General features: G+C 32.7%; 1 protein-coding gene across 3 annotated transcripts in view; it reads left to right on the forward strand.

Moving 5' to 3' along the window:
- Positions 1-17,855, forward strand: part of HTR2C (5-hydroxytryptamine receptor 2C) — a 327,242-nt gene that overhangs the window by 257,755 nt on the left and 51,632 nt on the right. For 2 of the 3 annotated variants that reach the window (XM_032757497.2, XM_032757498.2), the window contains one exon: positions 209-409. In XM_032757497.2, the coding sequence (XP_032613388.1) occupies positions 209-409 (201 nt within the window). The remainder of the gene's footprint in view (positions 1-208; positions 410-17,855) is intronic. The other variant, XM_032757499.2, reaches the window with a different exon arrangement.

Genomic DNA, 17,855 nt, shown 5'->3' on the forward strand with positions numbered 1-17,855 from the left:
TAAATGACGAGTTAATGGGTGCAGCAAAACAACATGGCACATGTATACATATGTAACAAACCTGCACATTGTGCACATGTGCACTAAAACCTAAAGTATAATAAAAAAAAGGTTTAGATTATGAGAAAATATAAGCAGACTAAAATTTAAGACTATTGTCAGTACAGTTTGGATGACATGTTCTTGTCTTCTCTCTGTTCTGTTTCAGATTATGTCTGGCCACTACCTAGATATTTGTGCCCCGTCTGGATTTCTTTAGATGTTTTATTTTCAACAGCGTCCATCATGCACCTCTGCGCTATATCGCTGGATCGGTATGTAGCAATACGTAATCCTATTGAGCATAGCCGTTTCAATTCGCGGACTAAGGCCATCATGAAGATTGCTATTGTTTGGGCAATTTCTATAGGTAAATAAAACTTTTTGGCCATAAGAATTGCAGCGGCTATGCTCAATACTTTCGGATTATGTACTGTGAACAACGTACAGACGTCGACTGGTAACATTTGCGTTTGATCGGGTTCTTTCATTAATTATTCTTAACCTATTTATCTGATATTTAGGTTAACAATAATGAAAGGAATGTAATGTGTATGAATATGTAAATATAAAGTTTCCATTTATGCTGCCAAATTATTTTATGCATTAGTATGCTAATGAATTCTGCAACACAGATACAAAATATTTGAAATATTTAAAATGCTTTGAAAATGAGAAAGACATAAAGTCTAATTAAATTAAAGTCTAAATTTTAAAAATATAACATTTCAATCTTATATTGAAAAGTTACATGTATCCCAGAATATTAACCTTAGTGTCTTTATTCTAAATTCCTATCCTTTTCAGTAGAAAAATTAATAATACAATCTAAATCTTCATGAAGTAAATATGTCTAAATTTCTGTTGCTATGACACCTAAAATGTACTATTTTCTCTCAGTTTTAATTGTCTTCTTGAATTCTGGGCATACAAAAAGAAAAAAAATTTTGTTTCTTTAAAGATTTGTAGCAGTTTAAAGGGAAAGAAATGATCATTTATTGCTTATATTTGAGGTATTCATAAATGCCTTAACAGTGCTAATATTAAAGCCAAGAAATTTAAACAATTGGAATTTGGGGTTTTACATTCCTCTTTTTTTCCTCTTCCAGTTGGTGTAAATACTTTTTCTTCATATTTATGTTTTTGTAAAAGATTCAGGTAAAGTGTGCAACAAGATCAAGACATTCTGTCTAATCTTCACTAATATCACCTAAATATTTCGACACTGGGTTTATTGATCAAATGCATTTAAGTTTTAAGATTGTTCTATTGTAGATTGTTCTGCCTGTGTATAGCATAGACACCTTTGAATAAAAATTCATGAAGCTTGTCCCAAAAGGCAAAAATGAATTTACATAACAGTTGGATTTACAAATTCAAGGGTTCACAGATTTTGTCCCAGCCATCACAAAGAGTTCATCTAAAAAGATGCCAGTTTTTATGGTGCTTACAAAGGAAATACACAGACAAAATAGAATATTGTTGCATCAGCTTCTAGTAATGAAAGACTGAGTAATTTGCAATAACTCTTGTGCTAAAGGCAAATAAACACATGGATAAAATACTAAAAGCCTTAAGAAGCTGATGAAATAGAAATTGCTATTGGCTGAGATCCAGAAAAAGACAAAAACCCAAGAAAAATGATTATGACTTCTAGTTCACTTTTGCCAATGATACATTATAAACCTGAAGATATGACTGACAGGTGGAGACGATCATTTCAGACTCACAAGCAAAGGAGGACTAAAGTAGGAATACAGAATCTGGCAAGGGCCAACCAACCTGAATTTAATTCTGGGATCACAAAGAACCAGACACTAGGAATAAGGATCGACCAGGATTAAATCACCATAGACATGGAATTCAGCCCTGGTTCAAGTCATCTATGTAAATGAGAGAAATCTTGGGCCTTAAAATTGGATTAAGATGATTTCATATTATTCAGGTTTCCAATTTTGGGGCATAAACAAACAAAACCCCATCATCCTAGGTTTCAACTTATTTCTTTCAATAATTTTCCAATGCTGTCACTGAAATACAATGATACGCAGGTATATGAAGAGACAACACAAGATGAATCAGGTATGGGACAATAAGAGATAATAGAAATAAACCTACAAACACTTCAGATAATTGAATTATCAGACCTACACTTTAAATAATTATTTGGAATGTGCACATGGAAATTACATGCTGATCTTAAACACTTCAGCAAGAAACTGCAAACTATAACGAATGACATTAAGATTTGAGAAACACCTAGAAAATATGGAACTTAAGCATAATATGAAAAACTAAGGGCCAGGCACAGTGTCTCACACCTGTAATCCCGGCACTTTGGGAGGCCGATGCAGGCAGATCACTTGTGGCCAGGAGTTCAAGACCAGCCTGGACAACATGACGAAACCCCTTCTCTACTAAAAATACAAAAATTAGCCAGGTACGGTAGCACACGTCTGTAATCCCAGCTACTTGGGAGGCTGTGGTGGGAGGATCACTTGACCCCCCGAGGTCAAGTCTGCAGTGAGCTGAGATCATGCCACTGTGCTCCAGCCTGGGCAACAGAGTGAGACTCTGTCACATACACACAAAAAATTAATTAATTAAAAAATGAAAACCTAAGAACTCTGTGGCAGATTAGAGATGGCCAATTTCCAAATTTACAGAAGATTATTATAAAATAATAAAAATTAGCTGGGTGTGGTGGCATGTGCCTGTAGCCCTAGCTACTCAGAAGGTTGAGGCAGGAGGATCACTTGAATTCAGGTGTCTTGAGGCTGCAGTGAGCTATGATCATGCTGTGACACTTCAGCCTTGGTGAGAGAGCAAGACTCTGTCTCTACAAATAAAAGGAAATAATAAAATAAATCCAAAAGGAGTCAATAAAAGACAGAAATATATAAAACATATACTAAATGGCAGAATTATAACCAAATATATCCCTAATTATATGAATTACTAAGGATTCTAAGACTGTCATATAGGCTTTCAAAAAAATAAGACAACTATATGTTACAAGAGGCATATACAAAGCATAAGGAAAGTAAAAGGATAAAAACAAACAAAAAATTCCTCCATCTAAACACTATCCAAGAGAAAGACTGTATAGCTATATTAATGTTTGTCAAAATAGACTTTTTGGCAAAAAACAAATACTCCAGTGAAAGAAGATTACTTACTGATGAAAGATTTCATACATCTGGAAGACATAAGGTAATAAATTTGTATGTACACAATTATATGTAGATACATATGTAATATACATGGTATATACTTTATAAAGTAAAAGAGGACAGAACTTCAGGGACAGATAGACAAGTCTACGATCATGGCGTAAGGTCTTAGCACATCCTTCTCAGCGATTGTATGAAAACAATTAACAAATCTAAACTCACTGACAAGTGAAGAATCCATATTCCCATCATTGCACAAGAAATATTTATCAAAACTGACCATAAAGTAATTCCTCAACACATTCCAAAGGGTTGGAATAAATTGCTTATTCTTTGACTGAAATTCAAAAGAAATAGAAATGACTTCAAAATAGTAGAAAAACCTTCGTATATTTGGAAATTAAGAAATTGTTTCCCAATAAACTTTGACCTAATGGATTTCAAATCCATTGATGATTCTTCCCTAAGCTATCTGTTACTAAGGTGATACAATGATAATTTTTTTCACTTTATTATTCTTTCTGCCTTTATTTGTTTGCATTGTACTGTAAGGAAGTGTTTTCTCTCCAAGTCTGTTATTTATTAGTTCATGTTGGCAGAGACTCCTGGATTCTTTTGTATTCAGTGTAATATATATGATTCATTGTTGCCTTTAATTATTTTGATGCTCAAATTGTCTCATATTTTTCTAATAAGAACTCCTTTTCATATATCCCATCAGCTTCTGAGCATTTGCCAGACTCACCTTTTACTTCCCATGCCCCAGTTCCAAAATTAGCCATTTCTTACAACAAACCCTTTTAGTGGGCAATTGTTTTATAAAGCAAGGTGCAGAAGCTCAGTATGCTCATTGCTAATAGGATATCATTGCTCCTATATATCAATATCTTTAATCCCAATCCATGAGCACAGGACTCTTTTGCTACTTTCCAATTCTTTATTTTTCCTCATTTTTCTCACAGTGAGTAGCTTTGTCCCCAAACCATTGATATATTTATTATTTATATTTTCTATATCCTACAATACAACAAATTAATTTCAGAACTTCTATACCCATACCACTACCAATAAATGAAGTGCAATGTTTAAAATTTCATTGCAATTTTATCTTTAGAATGTTTTCCACCAAGGGCATACAGTCAAAGCATTGTCTTCAAAATGCTAGGATTAGTTTGAATTTTTTTTCTCTGTGGTTCTGATACCAATTGTTCACATTTAGGGATTTTGTTTTGTTTTTGCATGTATTCCCCAACCTTGTTGACTTTATTTTTTAATATGTAAAACTTTAATATGATGTTCCAACAGTCAAAACTAGGCAAATAATATACTCAGAGAAGAGTCAGTTCCTCTTCCATTCCTTGGTTAACCCATTCATTAGTTTCTAGGGCATACTTCTTGAGTTTATTTTTGCAAAAAAAAATGATTATACACAAGACAGACATATTGTTATTTTTCTATTCTTAAATTAAAAGATAAAATGCTACATACAAATTAATGCTTTGTTTTGCTTTGTTCTTTTGCTTGGAAATATGTCCTGGAAATCACTCTATCAATTTGTAAGATGATAGATGTACACCCAACTTTATCATGTAAATGGCCTAAATACTCCAATTAAAAGCTAAATTCATTCTATTATTTTTTACACTCACCAGTAATAGATTGTGTAGATATACTTTATTTAACCAATCTTCTGTGTATAATCAGGTAAGTTGTTTCCAACATTTGGAAGTTACCAATAATTCTACTAAGAATAATTTTGTGTGTGTGTATGTGTGTGTGTCTGTCCTTCTGTGTGTGTGTGCGTGCATGCATGTGTGTCCTGTGTGTGTGTGTGTGTGTGTGTGTGTGCGTGCATGTGTGTGTTTCATATTATTGGAAGTTTATCTTTTAAATAAATTCTTGCTCAAATGTATTCAGAATTTATCTTCTAAATAAATTCTTAGAGGAGGAGTTGATTGATCAAGGGGTATATGTAGTTAGGAGTTGAACCATTTTGCATTCCTACCAGCAATGCAAGAAAGCCTCTGTTTCCCCAAAGCCTTGCTAATGAAGTTTATTTTCAAACTTTTTAAATTTTGCAAATCCCATAAGTGAGAAATGTTACCTCAGTGTAGTTTTAATTTGCATCTATTTTATTTGGCTGAAGTTCATATGATTAAATGTATGAAAACCACTTAAGTGCCATTGCTAAATCAGTTTTAAGTGTCCTTTTGCTCATTTTTTCTGATTTTTTTTTACATTTTTATTTCTTAATTTAATAGCTCTTTATAAATTATAGACACTAACCATTTTACATGGTATAAATGAAAACATTCTCTGTTTGCTATTTGATATAGTTATGGTATTTTGCCATACAAAATTATCTTATTTTCACGTAGTTCATCTTGTCAATCAGATTTCCTTTTTATGTTGAGAGTGGTGGCAACAAATTCTTTCCCCTAACTCAGGTTAGACAATAAATCACACATATTTTTCTCATTTTTTACATTTAGGCCTCTGATACATTTGGAGTTTATTCTTGTATGCTGTGACATACACATTCAATTTTAGTCTCTTAAAACTGATTCTTCCATTGTCTCATGCCATTTATTTAAAAAGCCCATCTGTCCTGTGATTTAAGATGCTATCTTTATAGTATATTAAATACTTATATGCCTGGACCTTTTTCTGAAGTTTACATTTTATTCCACTCTACCGTCTAATCAAATGCCATTTTCACACTTTTAATTATAAATCCTATTACATAAATGTTATTATCTGATATGGTTAGTCCCTATTCATTAGGCATTTTTTAGAGCTTGTGTAGCTATTATTGAAAGTTTAATTTTCCATATTAACGTTAACACTAACTTGCCTTGTTCTACTCTACAAGCCTGGATAGTTTGACAGGGATCTCCTTAAATTTATAATTTAATTTAAGAAAAAATGAACAACTGAATTTTAAAAATGCTTTCTCTAATCTATATACTAATTTAGGTGGTGGCCACTCTGTCTTCCAGACTTTACAGCCAAACCTATATGTCACTCTCATGTCTTCCCTATCAACATTTATAATGTATCTCATAAGAATCAATTTTTTAGCTTTACCATACAACCAAATCTGTCTTCTATGCATTCACTAGTGACTACTTAATTGTTTAATTTATGAATTTTCAAACTTTTTAGTCTCATGATCTCTGTATACTCAAACATTATTGAGGATCACAGAGAGTTTGCCTTTATATGAGCTATATCCATCAGCATTTAATGTCTTTGAAATTAAAATTGAAATTTTAAATCATTTTTGTCTACCTTTATTTAAAATAACAATAGTAAACTCATTACATTAACATAAATAATTAGCTCTATTAAAAAAAGCTATATTTTCCAGAATAAAATCAGCAAGAAGAGTGACATTGTTTTACAGTTTTTTCTTTTTTTAACTTTTATAAGTTTTTAGGGGGTACAAGTGCAGTTTTGATATACGAATATAGAGTATAGTGGTGAAGCCTGGGCTTTTAGTGTAACCATCACTCGGTAATGTACGATGAACCCATTAAATAATTTCTCATCCCTCTCACCATATACAAAAATTAACACAAGATGGATGAAATCCTTAAATGTAATATCTGAAACTACAAAAACACTAGAAGAAAACCTAGGAAAAAACTCTGCTGGACATTGGCCTAGGCAAAGAATTCATGACAAAGACCTTGAAAGCACAAACAACAAAAACAATAATAGACAAATGGGATTTAAACTAAAAAGCTTCTGTGCAGAAAATAAATAATCCACAGAGTGAACAGATAACCTGCAGAATGGGAAAAAATATTTGCAAACTATACATCCAACAAGGGACTAAAATCCAGAGTCTATAAGGAACTCAAACAACTCGACAACAACAAAAGACAACCCCATTAAAAACTGGGGAACAGACATGACCAAACGTTTTTCAAAAGATGGCATACAAATGGCTAACAAGCATATGAAGAAAATGCTCAATGTCACTAATCATTAGAGAAATGTTTTACAGTTTTTCAAGCTTCTTTAATCATCTGACTTAATAGAAGATAGCTAGATTCTCATCTCTGCTTTTTTCATCCAATTTATTGCAACAATTTGCTGTGGTTCAGATAATTGCGGTCATTCTTATTTGACAGTGCACTAAAACTCAGCAAGTAGTAGTTTCTTAAGTTCTGTGGCAATGTACAGTCAGAAACCAGATCACTGACTTTTTTATATACTGCTACATTAAAAGCCACTAATGTGTCTTGAAATGGATATTTCAAACGAATACTTTACTTCAGTACCTCACATGGATATTTTACCCATGATTTATATTGTAACATCAGGCATAGGTCATTAAGAAAATATTGGTTCACCGAGTTACGCATATTTTCTCAATGTTGTTATATTTCCCTATACAATGTCAAAAATCATATACATTGATAATCTTCATCAACCTTAATGGAAAAATCTTAAGATATTGGGAAAGTTCAACCTTCCAGGGATGAATAGACATTTTCCAAAAATTACATTATTCACTTGAAACCTCAGATTTTATCATTGGCAGCAAATAGCATCTATTTTTTGCTTAACTTGACAGGCTCAAGTCATCCATTATTGAGAAAGTAGCTGCCAAATACCCAAGTCTGAATAACTCTCGTGTGTCTGGCAGTCAAGTAAAGATGTTAGTCTATGAAAAAATACATGGCTAGTTCATCTTGCAACTCTAACAATTGCATAGGTACTTTTTCTCAAAGCAACCATCTTATATCAGTATGCAGAAGATGCGCTCTTCCTGTACTTCTCATTTTCTTACATAGGTTCTTAAGAAGATGTGTACCCACACGTTGAAATTTAATAAAATTAATATTTTTTTACTACTTCGTAAAGTATATTCTTAAGTAAAACTGGTTTCTTTCCCCAAAAGTACATAGTGATAAAGAATACAATAGCTTCTTGTACAGTTTGGTGTCACTTGCTTGATTCATGCCAAGGCACCAGCAGTTTCACCCACCATTACATTGGCATTATCAGTAAAATTGTGAACACATTGAAAATAGCAAATAACATTAATATTTCTATGGAAATACTTTTGACTTCATGAAACTGTTGAAAACTTTCAGAGATACATAAATGTTCATGGAACACACTTTAAAAACTAAGTTTCCAATGCTAGCTCCCTTTGTGGCATTTGATATAGTCAATGATGTTTTGTTCATAATTCTGTGATTCTTTGCTACCTATGACACAATTTTCACTTGGTTTCCTTTTCTCCTATCTCTGTTTGCTCCAATTCATTTTCGTCATTTTCTGCTTTATCCCCGTTCTTCCCCAAGATTCTGTTCCTTCCAATTGCTTATATACTTTTCCTGGCTTGCGTCATCCGCAGAAATAATTAAAATCTATCTACCAATGACTCTTGAATAATTATTTCTATTTATTTCTATCCGGATTATATCCAGATCTATAGCTTGTAGAATAACTTTATCTCATGTTCCATATAAAATAGACTACAGACCAGATTTGGCCCATGAACCATAATTTGCCAAACCCTGGTCCTAATAATTGTGTTCTGGCAAGTATATAGTGACATCTAGTCCTGGTATTTATCTTTAATTCCCTATTGACTCATAATATTGAGCACTTTTTGTTACGGTTTTTAAGCATTTTGACCTCCTCTTTTGTGATGAATTTTTAACACCATTTGCCTATTTTCAATTTTTGATTTCTAGTGTTTTTTTGTATAGTCTAGATAAGAGTTCTTTGTCGGATATGTATAGTGAAAATATTTTTTCCCAATCTGTGCATGACCTTACACTCACTGAAAGCTCAATTTGTCAGTGTTTTCTTTAATGGCCAGTGATTTTTGTATCCGGTTTATGAAAAGTTTTCTCATCCGGAGTTCAAGAGGATATTCAAGAGGATAACCTCCTCTGTCTTTGTTTTTGCTTCCTTTCTTAAGAGTTTGATCATCTTAGCTTTCACATTTAGGTCTAGGAGCCATCTCAACTTAATGTATACGTCCGATGCGAGCTAGAGATCGAATTTTTTCCCTATGTGGATATCCAGTTGACTCAGCATCATTTATTGGAAAGATTATTCTTGCCTACCGAATTACAATGGGGTCATTCTCATAAGTCCAGTTACCTTATGTATGTTGTTTCTCCTGGGCTATAAGTTCTGTTCTATTGATCTATTATTCTGTCCTCGTACCAGTATTACAATGTCCTAATTACTATAGCTTTATACTAAGTCTTTTAATCTAGTTGAGTAGGTCTGTCAGCTGTGTTCTTCTTCAAAATTTTCTGGGCTAGCCTAACTAAGGCCTTTTCATTTTCATATAAAACTAAAATTAGCTGGTCAATCCCCCAAACAAAATGTGCTATTGTTTTAAAATTGGTATTGCATTAAATCTATAAGTCAGCTAAGTGAGGATTTGTCTTAACAATACTATGGCTTCCAATCCATTTATATATGCATACATACATGTAAATAATCTACTATTTATTTAGGCCTTCTTTAATACTCTGTTGTGTTTTATTTAATTTAGAGGTCTTGCACATCTTTGTTAGATTTATCGCTAGGTACTTGATTTCCTAGGATGCTATTGTAAATATTTCTAGTTGCTTGCTGCTAGCATATAAAAATAAAATACATTTGATATTTTTGCATTTACTCTATACCCAGCTATCTATTTAAATTCACTTAACATTTCTTGGAGTTTGTTAACAGATTCATTGGAATTTTCAGCATACCTAGTGGTGTCACTTGTGAATGATGACAGATGTATTTCTTTTTCTTCTATCTTAAAAAATTGTTCTTGCTTGATTGCACTGGTAGGACTTAGAAAATAGTGTTTAATACAAGTGGAAGTAGTAGACATCTTTTTTTTTTTAGTGGAAAACTGCTCAGTATTTCAACATTAAGAATAATATTTGTTAGTTGCAAGTTTTGTAAAATGTCTTTCATCAAATTAAGTTCCCTTTTATTCTATATTTTCTGTGTCTTTTTTATCATAAATATGTGTAACTTTTCCAAATCCTTTTTTCTGAATCCACTGAGATGATTGATTATAGGATTTCTTTATTCCTTTATTCTGTTAGCATGGTAAATTGTATATATGTTTGAATTATATCTTGCATTCTTGAAATAAATCCCACTTTGTAATGGGCTTTTTTTCCTATATCATTGGATTATTTTTTATATTTTGGTTAGGATGTTTGAATCCATTCTGATGAGAGATTTTGCCTTGTCATTTTACTTTCTTTAGTGGTATCCTTGTCTAGTTTTGGTAGCAGGGTATGCAAGCCTCGTAAAATGAGTTTGAAGCTGTCCCTTTTGACCTACCTTATATGTTTGTGTAAAGTTTGCATCTTTTTATTTTAAAATGTTTGGAAGAATTAATGAATGTAGTCATTTGATACTGTCACCATTTGAGCCTGCAGGGTGGTATGTGTCTGTGAGTGTGTGTGTGTGCGTGTGTGCATGCATGTGCACATATGTGTAAAGGTTCTTAGTTATAGATTCAATTGCTTCAACATGAATGGCAATATTAATATTTTCTTTTGTGTGTGTTAGTTTTGGTAAATTGTAGTTGTCAAAGAATTTCTTCTAAGGTTTCTAATTTATTGGCATCAAGTGGGGTAATTACCATCCTTTTAATGTCTATATAAGGTGTAGTGACTTCCTGTTTCACCCAGAGAATGGTTATCTCTGTTTTCTCTCTTTCTGTGTTTAGTTTACTAAGAGTTTATAATTTTTTTAAACTTCTCCAAGAATTATCTTTTGGAGTCATCAGTTTTCTCCATTTTTTGTCCATTTTCTATGTCATCGACATCTAATTTTACCTCCTTCTTTCTACTTACTTTGGGTTTCATTTTCTCTTTTTTAACTTCTTAAGGAAGAAAGTTAAGTCAGTGACTCTGGGCCTTACTTGATTTCTAATATACACATTTAAATCCATAAATTTTTCTCTAAATACTACTTTAGCTATATCTCATAACTGTTGACATGTATTTTACTTTCAGCTCAAAATATTTACTAATTCCCTTTTTTAATCCATGGATTATTTGGAAACCTGTAGTTTAATTTTCAGACTTCAGGAAATTTTTCAAGGTATCTTTCTTATTGAGTTGTAATTAATGCCACAGTGGCCAGGGTATATACACTTTATGTTTCCATCATTTGACTTTTATTGTCATTGCCTTTTGGCCCAGCATATGGTTTACCCTGATAAATGTTCTATGTCTACCTCAAAAGACTATATATTCTGATGTTGATAGATGTAGTAACAGAATGTGTGTTTTGTAACTTTTCTATGTGTATTTTCTAGTTACTGCAAGAGTTGTGTTAAAATCTCTGACAATCATCATGGATTTGTCTATCTCTCCTTTTAGTTTTTTTAACATTTGTTCTATACATTTTGAGGTTATGTTACTTGGTTTCTTTAATAAATAAGATTATATCTTTCTAAAGGATTGACACTTTTATAGTTATGAAATATTCCTCTTTATCTCTCCTAATACTTTTTGCCCTAAGAACTAATTTGTCTGATATATCAGCTTTCTTTCAGTTAGTGTTTCCATAGCACAACATTTTCTATTTTTTTAAACAGCTGTCTTTATATTTTTAAGTAATTCACTTATAAAGAGCATGTAGTTATTTCTTAATATAACCTGAAAGTATTTCATTTTTAGTTGAAGTTTTTAAACCACTTAAACGATATACTTTACATCTATTGATTTTTATTAGTTTTTTCTTTGTTTATTATTCTTTCTTTTGTAAAAAGATTCATTTAGGTATATTTGATGTAAGATAACCTGCACTTTTTAAAATGTGTAATTTGACAAATATTAAAATATGCATAAACCCATGAAAACATCACCACACTCAAGATCATAAAGATAGCCATCCCCATCAAGTTTCCTCATGCCCACTTGTAATAATTCCCTCCCTCAATCATACTTCACTGACCCTGAGCAATCACTGATCTGCTTTCTGTCACTATGCTCTAGCTTGCATTTTCTAAAATGCAATACGTATACTTTAAAAATATATATTTAAGGTATACAACAGGATGTTATGAGATACATAGAGATAGTAAAAAGGTTACTACAGTGAAGCAAATGAATATATTCATCATCTCATATGGTTATCTATTTTTGTGTGAATGGCAAGAACAGCTACAATCCACTCATTTAGCATGAATCCCATATGTAGTATAATTTTATTACCTATCGTCCTCATGTTGTACATTAGATCTCTAGACTTGTTCAGCCTACATATCTACTACTTTGTACTCTGACCTGTGTCTCCCCATCACCCAACTCCCACTGTTTTATTCTCTATCTCTGTGTATTTCAATTTTTCTTTAGTTTCCACATAGAAGTGAGATCATACAAAATGTTTCTTTCTGTGTCTGGCTTATTTCATTTAGCATGTCTTCCAGGCTAATCCGTGTTGTAGCAAATGGCATGATCTCATTCTGTTTTAGGGTTGAACAGTATTCTATTGCGTATACATATGTGCCACCACTTATTTATTTATTCATTCATTCATGAATTCTTAGATTGTTTCCATATCTTAGCTATTGTGAATAATGCTGCAATGAGCATGGGAGAGCACATATGTTTACAATGTGACGATCTCATTTCTATTTCTAATATTTCTAAAATATTAATTTTGAAGAAACTCCATACTGTTTTCCATGATGGCTGTACTAATCTACGTCCCCACAAGCAGTGTACACGTGTTGCCTTTCCTCCACACATTTGCCAACACATGTTATATTTTGATTTTTTATAATAGCTATCCTAACTGGTATGAGATGGTATCTCATAATGGTTTTGACTTGCATTTCCCCGATGATTAATTGATGTTGCGCACCTCTGCATATACCTGTTGGACATTTTTATGTCTTCCACAGAGAAATGTCTATTCTTACCTTTTTTCTAATTTTTAAACAGGATATTTGTTTTTCCATTATTGTGTGAACAAGTTATTTATAAATTTTGGATATTAACCCTTTAACAGATATATGGTTTGCAAATATTTTTTTCTCAATTCATTGGAACCATTTCATCTTGTGGATTATTTCCTTCACTATTTAGAAGCTTTTTAATTCGATTTAATCCCATTTATTTATTTTTGCTTTTGTAGCCTGCACTTTTGATATGATATACAAAAATTCATTTCCAAGCCTAATGTACAAGAGCTTTTCCTTCCCTTCAAAGAGATTTATAGTGTGTAGTGTTGTATTTAGGCCTTTTATACATTTTGAGTTGATTTTTGTGTCTGATGTCAGATAAGGGTCAAATTTCATTCTTTTGCATATGGAAATAGTGTTTTTACAGCATCGCTTATTTAAGAAATTATCCTTTTCCTATTGGGTTTTATTGGTGCCCTTGTCAAAAACAAATTGATAATTTGTGTTTGGATTTATCTCTGGGCTCTCTATTCTGTGTCACTGGTCTGTGTGTCTGTATTTATGCCTGGACCATACCATATTGATTACTATAGCTTTGTAATACTATCTTAAAAAAGGAAGTATGATGCCTCCAACTTCGTTTGTTCTCAGAATTATTTTGGCTATTTGGGGTCTTTTATTATTCCATACAAATTTTATTATTGCTTTTGCTGTTTCTGATAAGAAAGGCATTGGGATTTTTAAAAGGGTTGTGTTGAATCTGTATATTGCTCTGGGCAGTATGAACATTTTAGCAATATTAATTATTTATGTATATATAATAGTTGTACATATTTTTGGCATACTTGTGACATTTTGATTCTTGTGTAGCATGTGTAGTGAGTAAATCAGGGTAACTGAGATACCCATCACCTCACATTTATATTTGTTTTGGGGACATTGCAATTCTTCTCATCTAGCTATTTTAAAATACACAATAGATTATTGTTAACTATAGTCTCCCAACTGAACTATCAAATACTAGAATGTATTCCATCTATCTAACTGTATCTTTGAACTTCTTAACCAACTTCTCTTCATCTCCCTCAACTCCCCTACCCTTCTAAGCTTCTGGTAACCTGTCTTACTATGCCTGACTTATTTCATTTCACATAATTACCTCTAGGTCTACTCATGCTACTGCAAAAGACAGGATTTCATTCTTCTTATGGCTGAATAATATTCCAATTGTTGTATATATCACATTTTCTTTTTCCATCCATCTATTGATGGACACTTAGGTAGATTTCATATATTGGCTATTATAAATAATGCTGCAATAAACATGAGAGTGCAGATATCTCTTCAATATATATTAATTTTCTTACTTTGAGATACATACCCAGCAATGGGAATGCTGGATTATGTGGTAGTTCTATTTTTAGTTTTTTCAGGAACCTCCATACTGTTTTCCATAGTGGCAGTACTACATCTCCCCACCAACAGTGTATGAGCACTCCCCTTTGATATGTTGTGTTTCTACTGTTGTTTGTCTCGAGATATTTTTTAGTTTCCCTTTTGACCCATTGGTTGTTCAGGAGCATGTTCTTTGCTTTTCACATGTTTGTGCATTTTCTAATATTCCTCCTAATATTGATTCCTTGTTTTGTGTTATTGTAATCTGAAGTGACACTAGATATGATTTTAGTCTTCTTAAATTTGTTAAGACTTATTTTGCAGCCTAACATATGGTCTGTCCTGGAGAGTGCTCCATGTGTACTGGAGAGGAGTGTGTATTCTGCTGCTGTTGGATGTAAAGTTCTGTGTATGTTTGTTAGATCCAATTGGCCAAAAGTGCAATTCAAGTCCTGTATTTCCATATTATTTGTTATCTGGTTGCTTTATTCATTGTTATAAGTGGGACATTAAAATCTCCTACTATTATCATATAGCTATCCATTTTGTTCTTTTGTGTCCATTAATAATTTTTGTATGTATTTATGTGCTCCAATGTTGGGTGCATAAATATTTACAATGGTTATGTCCTCTTGATGAATTGGCTCCTTTAACATTAAATAATGTCCTTTTTGTCTCTTGCAAAAATTTTTAACTTGAAGTCTACGGTTATCAGATATAAGTATAGCCACCTGCTCCCTCTTTTGGTACATTTGCATGGAATATCTTCTTCCATTCCTTCAGTTTCAGCCTGTGTATGTCTTTAAAGCATAAATGAGTTTCTTGTAGGCAACATAGTTGGCTCTTGTTTTTTGTCTTTTTTGTTTTCCACTCAGCCACTCAGTTTTTTGATAAGAGAATTTAATCCATTTACATTCAAGGTTATTATTGGCAGATAAGGACTTGCTACTGTCATTTTCTTGTTTGTTTTCTGGTTATTTTGTCGCTATTTTGTTCCTTTCTTTCTCTCTTATAGTTTACCTCTATGAATTGATACTTTTCTGTAGTCCTAAGATTTGATTGCTTTCTCTTTAGCATTGGTATATCTGCCATAGATTTTTGTTTTGTGGCTACCGTGAGGCTTATATAAAACATCATATAGTTATAATCTACTATTTTAAGCTAACAACTTAACTTCTGACACATACAAGCACTCTAGGCTTTTACCTTCCTTCCTCACAATTTATGTTTTTGATGTCACAACTTCTGTCTTGTTATATTGTGAGTTCCTTAACAACTTAGTATAGCTTCAGTTATTTTTGACCATTGTGTCTTTAATCTTCATACTAGCAATGCATATAATTTATACAGTTTTGGAGTATCCTGGATTTGACAGTCTATTTACCTCTACCAGTGAATTTGTATTTACCTCTACTAGTGAGTTTTGTCCTTTCATATGTATTCATGATGGTAATTATTGTCCCTTTGTTCCCACTTGAAGAACTCCCTTAAGTATTTCATGTAAGTCACGTTTCATGGTAATAAATTCCCTCAGCTTTGCTTGTCTGTGAAAGACTTTATTTCTACATTTCAGAAGGACAGCGTTGCTGTATAGAGTATGCTTGGCTGACAGTTTTGTTTGTTCTTGGGGTTTTTTTTCCTTTTTTTTTTTTTTTTTTTTGCTTTCAACACATTAAATGTATCATTTCATTCTCTCCTGGCCTGTAAAGTTTCTGCTGAGAAATGCACTGATAATCTGGACTGGACTCAGGATCATGAAAACATCCATCCCCATCAAAAATTTCCTCAAGCGCATTTGTAATACTCCCCTCCCTAACACTTCACTGTCCCTAGACAATAGCTGACTTGTGTTCTGTCACTATATATTAGTTTGTATTTAATGAAATATAGGATATACTCTTTTGTAAATGGCTTATTTCACTTAACATGATTATTTGAGGCTAACCAATGTTGTTTGTATCAATAGTTTGTTTTTATTGCTGCATAGTATTCCACTCACGGATATACAATTTGTCTAAAAATTCTACTTTTTATAGATATGGCTTATTTCCAATTGTTGGATGTTATAGAAATTTATGTACAATTCTGTAGGTGGGCATATATTTTCATTTCTCTTGGATAAATACTTAAGAGTAGAATGGCAGGGCTTGTACAATAGGTGTACATTTAGCTTTTTAAGAAACTACCATACTTTTCCAAAGTGATTGTAACATTTAATATTCTCACTAGCAGTATGTAAGAGTTACAGATTCTCCACAACACCCCCAATTCTTGGTATAGTCAGGCTTACAATTCTTGCTATTCCATTTGGTGTATAGGGATCACTGTTTGTGGTTTTAATTTGCATTTTCCCAGTGACTTAGGGTATTGAGCATTTTCTTATGAGCATATTGATCTTTATATAATCTAGGGTAAAAGGGTCAGGTTGATTATTTTTCTCATTTTTATTAGATTGTTTGACTTCATATTATTGAGTTTTAATTGTTATTTATATATTGTTGGTAAAAATAGTATTTGATGTGTTTATTTCTTATTTTTTATTTTACTTATTTATTTATTTTGAGACAGGGTCTCCCTCTGTTGCCCAGGCTGGAATGCAGTGGTGCAATCTCGGCTTACTGCAACCTCCACCTCCCTGGTTCAAGCAATTCTCCTGCCTCAGCCTCCTGAGTAGCTGGGATTACAGGCATGCTCCACAACAGCCTGGCTAATTTTTGTAATTTTAGTAGAGACGGGATTTCACCATATTGATCAGGCTGGTCTTGAACTCCCGACTTCAGGTGATCTGCCCTCATCGGCCTCCCAAAGTGCTGGGATTATATGCGTGAGCCACTGCACCTGGCCCCAATGTGTTTTTTAAAATATGTTCATTGTCAGTGACTTGACCTTAAATTTCTTAATAGTCTCACAACATACCAGAATCTCTGGGACACATTCAAAGCAGTGTGTAGAGGGAAATTTATAGCACTAAATGCCCACAAGAGAAAACAGGAAAGATCCAAAATTGACACCCTAACATCACAATTAAAAGAACTAGAAAAGCAAGAGCAAACACATTCAAAAGCTAGCAGAAGGCTAGAAATAACTAAAATCAGAGCAGAACTGAAGGAAATAGAGACATAAAAAACCCTTCAAAAAATTAATGAATCCAGGAGCTGGTTTTTTGAGAAGATCAACAAAATTGATAGACCGCTAGCAAGACTAATAAAGAAGAAAAGAGAGAAGAATCAAATAGATGCAATAAAAAATGAAAAAGGGGATATCACCACCGATCCCACAGAAATACAATCTACCATCAGAGAATACTACAAACACCTCTATGCAAATAAACTAGAAAA

This window comes from Hylobates moloch, unplaced genomic scaffold (assembly GCF_009828535.3).
Source record: "Hylobates moloch isolate HMO894 unplaced genomic scaffold, HMol_V3 SCAFFOLD_7, whole genome shotgun sequence".
Classification (NCBI taxonomy): Eukaryota; Metazoa; Chordata; class Mammalia; order Primates; family Hylobatidae; genus Hylobates; species Hylobates moloch.